The sequence below is a fragment of the Bombus pyrosoma genome, linkage group LG7 (assembly GCF_014825855.1).
Source record: "Bombus pyrosoma isolate SC7728 linkage group LG7, ASM1482585v1, whole genome shotgun sequence".
NCBI lineage: Eukaryota > Metazoa > Arthropoda > Insecta > Hymenoptera > Apidae > Bombus > Bombus pyrosoma.
The window spans coordinates 5,743,887-5,756,165 of record NC_057776.1 but is presented as its reverse complement, the minus strand read 5'-3'; the positions used below and the strand labels follow the sequence as shown (position 1 = coordinate 5,756,165).

Below are 12,279 nucleotides of genomic sequence, written 5' to 3'. Positions count from 1 at the left end.
ACTCGTAGGTATCTCGATCGTTTCTCAATGACTTTCCTCGCGTCTGCTTATCTCGTCTTTACCACGCTTTTATCTCCTCTTCACGGTTCGCGTCGTCTATTACCTTCCCCTTACCCGGCCCATTTCTTCATCGCTTTATCGAGAGAAACCAATTATTGTGATTTTTACTTTCAGTGACAAACGGGCTTCCATTTACTACGGTAGAAACTTGTATATGCAACGACGATAGGGCTGGCTAGTGGACGCGAACACGCTGCAAGAAAAATTGCGTCGCATCGAAAGTACGTCGTTTAGAAGATTCACCGATAACGCAAAGCTCGTGTCACGAGATCCAAGCGTTTCGTTTGCATTCGAACGAAAATATTATCATCAGTTTTCCAACGATACAGGCAATTTCGCGAATTAAAATTAAAATTGCTTTGTAGAAAAGTAACCGAACATCACGCTGTTTTAGCTTCGTAATCGCGCGCAGCAGTCAGCCACGGGGGAAATAAGTTTCCATTTCCACCTATGTACTCCGTAATCGCTATATTTGTGTGTATATATATATATATATATACACATATATATATATATATATTTATATACTTATTTTTTTATTCAAAATGTTATATCTCGTTTAGAGAAGGCGACGCGCGTCGGCCTTATTTATTTACTTTGCTTTTTTTTTTTTAATGCCTACAAATGCATCGTTTATATCTTTTCCGGCATCATGGACATACAACGTAAATAGCCTAGATCATCGTACAAATAAGTTGATCGATATTAATCGTTGCCCTGAGTGCCTTGGTACCCGGCTTGCGAACGGAACTCGGTTTCCGTGCCTCGTTAAGCACGTTCGAACCTCAAACCATTCCCGCTATCTTGTTCGTTCTCGCGTAAACGCGCCTCCCGGTTCCTCGCGCTTCTGTCGTCCACTGTTTCGATTATGCCATTGTTTTCCATTTTAGAAGCAGCTAAAGGAAAATTGTTAAGCGTCGCAACGCGTCGATCGGCCGCCGATCTCGCGCCATCCGCCGCTCTATCGAACAAGCGTGGCATTTCGTTGGTTCGCGGCGATTAATCGACGGGAATCAATTTGAAATCCGATCGTCGAGCTGAACCACGCCTATGTCTCGTTCTTTCCTTCCTCCTTTCGTTCCCTTCCTTCTTGCCTTCTTCCCTTTCTTCCTCTTATTTCCCACACGCGAGATAAGTGAACGCGAATAAGTGTATTTGTAAACTGTACAAAGAGGAGGATGCGTCGTGGAAGCGCATCGTCGATTGGCGATTTGAATGAACGAGCGGGATGCGGTTCGGCTGGACGCTCGAGCGCGTTCGCGGAGAAACTGTCAACTCGCGAGTAAAAAGTGGCAGTCGAATCAGACAGCTCGTTGAAGCGAATTCCAGTGCGAGAATGATGCGAGTGTGAGGCGCGTGGGTGTGCGTGGGCGCGCGGGCCGCGCGCTGGACAAAAATTCGGATTAGATGCAGGGGAAAGCGAAGAGGTGGTGTTTTGAGTTCGCGTTCGCGGCCGACGAAATGTCGCCAAGCTTTCAACAACACGTTTGTTTTTGATTCGGTATGTACTCGGTCTCGACGCGAGCCACGAGGTTCGTGCGGAGATCGGCCGACGACCGCGGTCTCTGCTGTGCTATCGTATTTTGACCCTTTCGCAGTTGCAATTGCGCGACACCTTACAAAACGCTTGAATGTATAGAAATAGTAGATTAGATTTATAAAACTCTCATCGTCGGCGGAGGACGATTAGAAAAAGAAAAAAAAAAGAAAAAAAAAAAGAGACATCGTTTTGCTGTCGAGGCTTGCGGTATGTTCGTTAGAAAAATTAGCCATTCTTTCTTTCGTTTCCTCCTCGTTAACGATACAATACAATTTACGTTATAGAATCACTTTGCTCGGGCGAAAAATAGATTATTATGTGTTTCTTTCTCTTCGTTTTTTTTTTTTTTTTTTTGTTTTTCTTTTTTGTCTTTTTTATCATTCTATACCCTTTCCGCGTATGTATACGAGTTACTTTTATATGCGTTTGTGTTTCGTACGAGTACGTGTGTGTATATTATATCCTGTATGAACGTGTGCGTGTGTACGTGTTCGCGTGTATGCCGACTGTGTTACTGACTTTACGGTAGTATTTACGCGTTTAATCGACTTTTTTTTTTTTTTTAAATATCTTCCTTATGTTGTCTGTTATTATCGTGTCCCACTCTGTAAGGCGATCGGTTTAGCTTTTCTTAGCGCTTATAAACGTAGTATTTTTTTTTTTTTCTTTTTTGTTTTAATGCAGGCCAGGTGGCTCTTAGCGTAACCCGGGGCAACTCGGCAGGATGTTTATCTGAACTAGTACCGTTAAGAGTATAGTATTTTGTTATTTATACATCTTTTTCTTTGCTCGTTTAAATATATCCTGTAGTAATTCTTGTTTTCATTTGTTAAAATGCGTACAAACGGAGATACGGAATTATAATATGTATAACGTACCGAGGGAGATGTAGCGTTCATTACTTATCGATTATTATTATTTTTATTATTATTATTAGTATTGTTATTATTACTTGTTATTTAATTACACATTAATTATTACTATTGTTAGTATTAGCGTTATTATTACATATTAGTACTAATGTTGTTGTTGTTGTTGTTGTTGTTATTATTATTATTTCCCATTACTTCTTATTTATTGTTGTTGTTATTATTATTATTATTATTATTCATTATTATTAATCATGGTTTCATCTTTGCTGAATAACTCTCTCTGCGCGCATAGGTATATTTTTATTCGGCTTTCGTATCTAGTATTTTACGGTTTTACTTATGAAGTCATTATCGTTATTATTATTATTATTATTATTATTATTATTATTTCTATTATTATTAATATTGTTATTCATTATTTAGTTTATTTTCCTTGCGTCAGAAAAATTGTCGAGAGTGATTATGCAAAGCCAATACGATAATTACATCATTTTTTTTTTTTCTTCTCCCCTTTAAATTACTTCAGTTGAAGCTTCACACAGCCAAAAAATGAAAAGCACTTAAAACAGTGCTCAACACTATATAAATGAGTTCTCGATTAATTAATTAATTCAGTAATTAATTAATTAATAAAACGAATCCCGATCAACTAGAGTGGCAGAGGCAGCCGCCACCGCATTGCCGCCCTCGTTTCCAATGGACTTTTTTTCTCTTTTCTTTCTCTTCTTTCTTTCTTGTCCGTTCAGCTTTCTTCGTTTCTCGCGTGGCCTACTATAATATAGCTTAATCAAAGTATCGTTCGTGCCCATTGTGTGTATACATGTTTCGTGTGTGTGTGTATGTGTTCCTGTTCGTTCGTGTTGCTATTTGTGTCTGTTCTTCGTCCGTTCGTCTCTCCACGTATTTACGTATGCGCTCGTAAACGTACGTAGCAAACGTTACTTTATTACTTTCTCGTTAAAAACCGATTTCTCGGTTGCTCGTATGCAGTCGCGAGCGAGATTTCTCCTCCAATTAGTTCGGCCTTCGTTCCCTTCTCCGTTCAAATTACGTTTTAAATATACATAATTCTTATTTGCTTGTTCCTTCCTCTCATTCTACAAGGATAGACGTATATTGCGCGTGTAACGCAGAAACGAATTGCTATCCGGCGTTTTCGTTGGAATAATTCAGCGCGCGAACTGGCTGAAGTCAGTGGAACTGGCACTGACAACGAACGTTAATCTTTCATTTTCTAAAATTATCACGGCGTATCAGATAGTTGCCTCGTTTAGCGCCAATTGTAATATCTAACTATACCACTGGAAAGCGTGATTCGCTCGATCTACGAGTGGTCTTCTTCCTTCTATCTTCTTCTTCTTTAAACTATAATACGCGCCATATGCCATGCGATCATCACTCGACCATCCCCTGTTCTCTTTCAAATTTTCCTCCCACGAGCTACGCTCCTTTTTACAAAATGTGAAACACTTTTAAACTTATCGCCGATTATTCGCGTAACCATGAGCAATTTTATCAAGGAATATCGAATGGAAAAGCGATGGAGATTTGTCCATGACAAATGCAACGTAACAGGGGATGCTCGACGAACCTGCCATCGCTAATTATTCGTACAACTGTTTCGTTAAGTTAGTAAGCTCTAGCCCAGGCTGATTGCGAAACCACGGCTTACTCGGCGTTCTTGCTGCGAAAAGAGAACGTGACGGTGCGCATATCTCGTGTTACTCGCGTTAAGTAGCATTAAGTTTCATAACAAATTGTTCGTTCTCTACGGCACGACGCGGCGACAGCGGAATATAGGTAACTAGCTTCATATAGCGGACTAGCTCTTTCTCTCTTTCTCTCTCTCTCTCTCTTTCTCTAGATTAATTTTCAATTAGTTACATTGGAATGCATGCTGGACTCTTTTGTCTCGATCGTTTCAGTCACCCGTCCTCCTTGTTTCACGCTTCCTTCCTCACAACTCACGCCCCTCCTCACTTTCATCTCACCCTTTCTGAGTCTCTCTCTCTCTCTCTCTCTCTCGTTCTCTCTCAGTCACTCATTCTCAGTCTCGCTCTGCCTTTTCACATTTTTCCTAGCACCAGCAGCCGGTTGCCAAAGCCGGATGATGCGAAGAGGAACGGTTGGACGAGCGACGATCAGCGATCGATCCGACTAATAGCAATATGCAAGATTTGCCGGAGAGGAAGCCATGTGAATTTGGCAGAGCGACAAGTTCAACAGTTGGCATCCTTTTGCAAGCACGCAGATTCTAGCACGAAGGAACATTATTTTTTCTTATTTTTTTTTTTGCTGTTGTTTCTTTTTTTGTTGTTTTTTTCGCTCGTTCGTTTCGTTCGCATTTGCCGGCTAGCGATACCATCCATTTATTCTACGCGAGGAAATATACATCGATTGTTGTACAAAATGAACAGCATTCTCGCTAACGACTTTTACGCTTACGTCGAGAAGGTAAAAGAAGGCGAGGTGTCGGCGGCCACCTGCACTCGACATACCGTTCTCGCTGAATCGCTACGTTGCATCGCCACTCTTGTGCAATACTAAATGGAACGCAGTGTAAATATCGTAGGATCTTAATTAACACGGATTTGATTTGCTTCATTTCTTCTTCTGTTCTGTTTATTGTTGTTAAACGTGGATTGATTGGTTCGATCGGTCTTTCGGCTCTGAAAATGGTTACTAGACGCAACGGAATGCAATGGAAGTTCGAAAGATTGTTTGTTTGTTTGTTTGACTTGTGGTAGGTGGGACGCTTGATGTCGGAGATCGATCAATTTTCCATATCGACCACGTGCCGAAGTGGTTGATCATGCCGAGAGAGAATCGACTCGTTCGCTAGACGCAGTTATCTCGCTTCAAGAGAAACGCAGCCTCGAGCGTATTCAAGCAAAAATGGAGAAAGAGTGTTGGTTAAAAAGCTGAAAATTCTTAAGAAAACGTACAAACGATCGTAGAAAGGTTTGTTTTGGCCCGCGATCTCCGACGACGAAACCCCGATCGAGGTGAAAGCTCATCCTCCCTTCGTCATGTTTTAGTTTTACGGACGACAAAAGTCTGCCGATGGCAACCGAACGGAATAACAACGCATTGGCTTCTCGAACTTGTGTATTTGTAAAAGTATGTATGTGTGTGCGTGTGTACATGTGTTGGCATATCACCGATCCTGTCTAACATACAAAACCAGCCTCTTTCGCATATTGATCTAAAAAGGAATCGGGAATTTCATAACGATTACTCGATAATTCCACTTGTAACGATACCATACCTTGATACCGTACCAACTACCTAGCTACCTATCTATGCTCTATTTATACCTCTAACAGCTATGACCGTCTAACAGAGTAGTTTCTCATCTCGTTAACTAAATATCATTTCGCCATATTCATCTTTCTCCTCACGTCGATAGTAACAGTAGTAGTTGTAGTCGTATTTAGTGCTAGTATCAGTAGTAATAGTAATAGTAACAGCGTACAGTATTGGTAGTCGTAGCAGTAGTAGTAGTAGTAGTATCAGCAGTTGCAGCAATAATAGTAGTAATAATAATAACAGACGTAGATAATAATAACAACGGAAATAATGGCCACACTACTGTTCATAGTTAGTAATAATATGCAACAGTAGTAGTGTAACGATGACGGTAGTAATAGTAGTAGCAGTAGCAGCAGTAGTAGTAGTAGTAGTAGTCATAGTAGTAGTAATAGTAGTAGTAGTAATAGTGGTAGTGATAGTAGTAGTGGTAGTGGTAATAGTAGTGGTAGTAGTAGTAGTAGTAGTAGTAGTAGTAGTAGTAGTAGTAGTAGTAGTAGTAGTAGTAGTAGTAGTAGTAGTAGTAGTAGTAGTAGTAGTAGTAGTAGTAGTAGTAGTAGTAGTAGTAGTAGTAGTAGTAGTAGTAGTNAGTAGTAGTAGTAGTAGTAGTAGTAGTAGTAGTAGTAGTAGTAGTAGTAGTAGTAGTAGTAATAGTGGTAGTAATAGAAGCAGCAGTAGTAGATTAGTAGTAGTAGTAATAGTAGTAGTAGTAGCAGTAGTAGTAGTAGTAGTAGTAGTAGTAATAGTAGTGGTAGTGGTAGAACTAATAGTAGTAATACTAGTGGTAGTATCAACAGCAGTAGTAGTAGTAGTAATAGTAGTAGCAATAGTAATAGTAGTAGTAATAGTATTAGTAAGAATAATAATAGTAGTTACACTAGCAGCAGCAGTAGTAGTGGTAGAAATAGTAGTAGTAGAGATGGTGGTAGTAACAGTAGTAGTAGTAGTAGTAGTAGTAGTAGTATCAGCAGTAGGAAATGGAAGTGCTAACAGTACCAATAGCGGTAGATGTCGTAATAGTAAATAGTAGCAGTAACAGTAGTAGCAGTAGCAGTAGCAGTAGTAGTACTAGTAGTAGTAGTAGTGGTAGTAATAGCAGTAGTAGTAGTAGTAGTATAGTAGTAGTAATAGTAGTGGTGGTAGTAGTAGTAGTAGTAGTAGTAGTAGTAGTAGTAGTAATAGTAATATAATAGTAATAGTAGTAATAGTATGTTTAGTTAATAGATTTATAACAGTAGTACTAATTTTAATAATAATAAATTTATCTTCCGCGCAGTTATTTTGCATTTTTTCACTTGTTGGATTTAGCTAGGCTGGTAATTTATAATGCGCGTCTTAAAATTTTCCTTTTTCTAACTAAAGTAGCGAGGCGAAAAGTTCAAGTATCGTAATAAAGGCTCGTAACGTAAATCTCTGTATAATTATTGTTTTTTTTTTTTAATCTGTCTCACTCTTCTCGTTACACACGCTCCTCGATCATTCGCTTTCATCGTCACGCACACGGAACTTCGCTCACACGCATTTCCGATTTTGAATCATCGACACGCGCTCTTCGATTTTCCCTTAAAAACTCACGTGCAATTACACTTTCATTTTCTCATAGCCATTCTCGCGCTCTCTTTCTCCCGTTCGTACACAACGTGAAAGTCTCGCTTCGTCTAGCCTTTGCTCGTTTCGTCTAATAAAAGATAGATGAAATATTCCTCGGTAAAACTCGCATCTAAGATCTAATAAATCGAGTAATGGAATCGCTTTTTATTTTTTTTTCTTTGCTTACTTGCGTCTTATTACTTTGTTCATTTTGTTTTGATAGATCGCGCGTTACGATATATTATTCTTTCCTTTTTCTTTTTTTTTAGTTAGCTTTTAATTTACATCTAATGTGTTCACTTTTGTGTTGCAACGTCAGACTTCCTCCTTCATCGTAGTCGATTATCCGTAGAGATAAGTGTGAGTCGCGTTCCGACTTCTCGAAGAAATGTCTTTGTTTATCGGTTTAGAATTAACGATATCGCCCCGTCAGCTGGTACGTACAACGGTAGCCGAGTTTTCCTTTTTTTTTTTAACGTAGAGAGAAATCCACTCTCCGCTAAAGAGAGAATCGTCGAAATTAACCTTTCGATTCGTCCTTTCGTTTAATCGGACACTAATGGCATCGAAACGTCACGTTTTCTTGAACGGCGAACTTACGTAAATGTATCCGCGCGACTTCAAAGCGGACAGATTCTGACGAATCGACGGGTTCTATCGCGACTTACAAAAACAATCGTGACCGTTTCTCGAATCGTTCGGTCACAGGGACACGGCCCGTTGTACGACGCGGCAGTTGGAAGGGTCGATCTAAGCGGAAAATGTTCGAGCATGGACGATGTTCTCGAAATAATCGTGGATATCGTTACGCGATGTTCTTTTCTTCTTATTTCGTTTTTACTGAGAATGGTGAAATGGCAGTCTTTGCGATTTTGTGATGCGCTTTTTCCACCGGGAAAGAGGCGAAACATCGAGACGACAGCGAAGAGATAGGGAAAGTGTTGTTGCTTCGTATCGAGCACCGACTGGCCTATCAATTCGTTTTTCACCAACTCGCCCCGCTATTTCCTTCCTATTTGTACGATTTCTCTCGCACCGCTGTATTTCTCTCCCTCTCTTTTGCGCATTCCTATCCTAGCGACTGTCCTTTAATCCCTTGATCGCTTTATACTTTTCCCACGTGTAACTGCAAGATAATTGGCGAAACAAGCCAGCAAGAGAAAATAATCTTGATCGTCGAGATTAGATTCTCGTTACTCGTCGTTCTTCATCCCTTTCGATCGTCTGTTCGTTTTGTAAGTGGAGCGATATTTTTAAAGATAACTTGAAATACTGCTTTGCAATTTGGCATTCATCGAAACTATTCGATATACGTGTAACGACGGACTTTATCACCGTTCTATAATTCTATGTTTTACAGCTGCGCGCTCGATCGAAAGGGCAAGAACTTTTAGCGAATTTGCTTGCCGGAACGCAAACGAGAGAGTCGGCAAATCTGCGTGTGCGACAGAAAAAGAAACGAAACCCGGAAATTATCGGCCTTAATTGAACCACTAACGCGCAATTACCACTATCTCCTGTCTCTGTCTTGTGTTTTATTTTCCTCCGCTCCCTAATCTGAACACAAAATCGAATTCGCGACTCGATTACAAAATGTTGGCGAATTAGCCTCGCTAAAACTGAATCTCTGCGTGATACTGCTTTCGATACTACTCCACTTTCTCTCTCTGTCCCTTCACAGTTGGTGACACTCGTCGCGAGATCGGGACCATGAACACGATAGTACGCACCATCGGCAGACACGTTTCCGGCCATTCGTCGCAACTTTCCACCTATTGCTAGTCGCTTTTCTTCGTGCAAGCGCTATCTTTTCGAGCTATCGGTTCCGCAAACTCGTCGCGTCACCGACATCCTACGACAAAGCGGAATCCCTCATTCGCCCATACGAAAATAATTGTTCGCGAAGCTTTTTAGTCGACTCGTTCTCCGATTCGCGCGCATCTCGAACGTGCACGAAGGTGAACGATTCGTTCGCCGCAAGCTTTAGAGGAACATCGGTGCAACTATCTTTCCATTGTAAATGCTACGACAATTTGATGTAATCGCGTTGGAAAGCGCGGCCACCGATGTAGCGTAAAACTTGAAACGATCCCACCGTTCGAATCTCTTCATATGGCGCAGTTATTCCGCGTTATCTGTGTGTTGTTACTCTTAGCCCGTAAATCGTGCACGATCGACGGCTACTTAATGGTTGAACGAGAGCAACGCACGCCTATTCTCCGAAATTGTACAAACGTGGCTTGTGGTCGCGCTACTAACTTCGTACATGTATATATCTGCGTGTTTGTGTGTGTGTGTGTGTGTGTATGTGCGCACGCGCGCGTGTATGTTCGCGTATGTGTCGGTGTTATCCGTATGCAGGTACGAGTAGAGTGTTACGCTCCGAAAAACGAATTGCATTCCAACGGTCTCTCGGATCGAAGTACGTGCGACTTAATGCCGCTGTACTTTGAATATTTGTCCTCAGTGAAAAATACTGTTTCTCCGTTGTGAAACACACTTTGTTTGCTTAGCTGCTCGCCGTGCAACCACCTACCGATATCGTCTTCAAAAGTCTGTCCTCTCACCGCGAGCACCATCGCCATTTTCCTTCCGTTCTTCTCTCCCCTGTCTTGTTCTCCTCTTCCGCTCGATCGTGGCTTCGTCCGTTTTCGCGCAGTGTTATAATCATTAAAACGAATATCTTTTATTTATTTACTTGTTCTGCTTGTTTAGCGTACCTTCGCCTACGTGTACTCGATATAATTACATCGATAATATAATTAATTAGTATTATCTGGTACGATTCCCCTGGTTTCGTTGCCGGCCGATCCCCCTTCGATCCGCCATGCTGGCATGGCGCGTACGCGAACATCGCAGGAGGCAAGGGCTCGACCACGTTCTCTTATGTATTTTTTTTTCTTTTTTTTTCCTTTTTTTCTTTTTTCTTTCTTAATTCGCGAAGCCGCCGCGACTTAATTCTCTTCCCTTCGTTTCATTTATACCGTTTATTTGTTACTTTTTATTTATTTGTTACCATTTGTATTGAACACTGGAGTCGGTGGTGTGGGGAGTGGACGCGCGACTGAAATATCCTGCTCCATCCCCTTATTAGCACGTAGGTCCCTACGCGGGGTGCGTGTGTATCGTAAACACCTCCGAAACGGCTGTCCTCTCGTTCTCCACGCACGATTCCTCCTCAAAACTGTCGCCATCAGTTTCCTCGTTTATCGCTTTTCCACCCTTCTTTCGGACTTTCATCGTTACGCCTGCAGATACTCGTTTAAACTCGTTCCTCCGCATTTTCCCTTTCTCTTCCCTCTTTGCCTTGTCATGTTTCTCTCTTATCTTTCTCTTGTTCCGCCGACGGGTATCTTCGGTTTTCGCGCTGCGCCGATGGAAGAAATTACGTGGCACCCGTATTAGTCAGCCGATTCTTGGTCGTTGAATTTCTCCGTTATTTCTCGTCCTTTCTTATCTCTCGTTGACACGTGGTAATGGATTGGAAGCACCCCTCGTATTGACAGACTATGGACAGACGGCGGGTTGGCGCGCACGTGCGCGCATGCGCAGCCGCGTGCAATCCAACAGCCAGCGCGCACGCGTACACGCGCTATCGCTAGCGCTTGCAGCTAGCGCGACTACGACGACGTGTGAAGGAGGCCTACGTCAGGCACCGTAGCAAGCTGCAGCTGTTTTTCGATAACCGTTCCAGCATTGGCCACCACGTTGCCACCGTCTCCTTCACTGTAATCACACGAACCTTCTTTTAATATTCTCATCCTCCTTCCAATCGTTTCGATCGTAGATAGCGCGTCTAGCGTGCAACGCGAAATATCGTGAAAGTATCGTCAGGATATGCGAACTATGGCTAACGTTTATGGTGACCCGTTCCATCGTGTTTTTTTTCTCAAATCAGACTTTTCAGACTGTTACATGGTTATTGAAATCTCAAACGGTAGGACGAGACGGAAAGTTTGTCACGACCGATGATCGATCAAAGCACCCACCTAGTAGTCAGACGTCAGTCTCGATGCTCATACAGGCTGGATTAATATTGTTATTATGGCGAGGGTTGCAGTTGGGCTTCTTCGTAACCTCGGGATGAGTGAGCAGTATGCCCTCTTCCAGCTCCATTATCTCCGACGACGATTCCGACATCGAGCTCTTCTTCAAGTGTTGACCTGCGAAACACATGAGATACAGTTCGACGAGTTGCAACCTCCGCTAGTTGCGAAAACCGCTGCACCAACACTGGGTAAACTCTGAAAGTGGAGCTTAAATCGCCTCTGCGTGCTTTCCAGATAATCCTGCTCAAGTGTGTTCTCGGCTGGCTGTAGTGTCGACCGAGCTATTTCCCGACCTATCAATTTCTCTTTCATCGTTTGCGTTCAACGTGCTCGAGACGAATCTCGGCAAATCGTCGTTCGTCGACGAAGGCGCGAAAAATTTACCGGCCAGTGAGCTTGCTCCTAAGCGGATTAAAGTCACGGTAAACTATCAGCGATAAAGCAGACACGCGATACCGGTACAGACTTTCGCTGGGATTTGTCGGCCTGCCGGCAACTTGAAAGCAGAACCACGGCCGAGTATTCCCAGCAAACGCTGTCCTTTCTCGCTGCGCTTACCGATTGATCTCGAACCATCTCTTCGGCCAACGAAATATTATATAAATAAAAAATCTTGCCAGCTTCGCTTCGCAATCGACCAACTCCAGATTTTCTCTTTAAATACCGTTTCGCGTGAATCGTTAGGGTATCGCGTTATCGAATGCACGACCAGCACGTACGTTGCGCTAATCGACGAACGTGAACCATTAAATTAGACCGAAAGAAAGATCTGTTGCACACGACAGAACGTTAGGAGCCTTCGTGTCTCGTGACCGACACCCGCCTTAACAAATAACACGTCAGGTCGCGCTGTCAGGGA

At 42.3% G+C, this 12,279-nt stretch overlaps 1 protein-coding gene across 11 annotated transcripts in view; it reads right to left on the bottom strand.

The window, feature by feature from the left end:
- Window positions 1-7,645: 7,645 nt before the first annotated feature.
- Window positions 7,646-12,279, bottom strand: part of LOC122569740 (potassium voltage-gated channel protein Shaker) — a 183,327-nt gene continuing 178,693 nt past the window's right edge. For 10 of the 11 annotated variants that reach the window (XM_043731260.1, XM_043731261.1, XM_043731262.1 and 7 more), the window contains 2 exons: window positions 11,361-11,534; window positions 7,646-11,097 (listed from right to left, as the gene is read on the bottom strand). In XM_043731260.1, the coding sequence (XP_043587195.1) occupies window positions 11,368-11,534 (167 nt within the window). In that variant the 3' untranslated portion in view covers window positions 7,646-11,097; window positions 11,361-11,367. Of the gene's footprint in view, window positions 11,098-11,360; window positions 11,535-12,279 lie in introns of those variants that run through there. The other variant, XR_006317559.1, reaches the window with a different exon arrangement.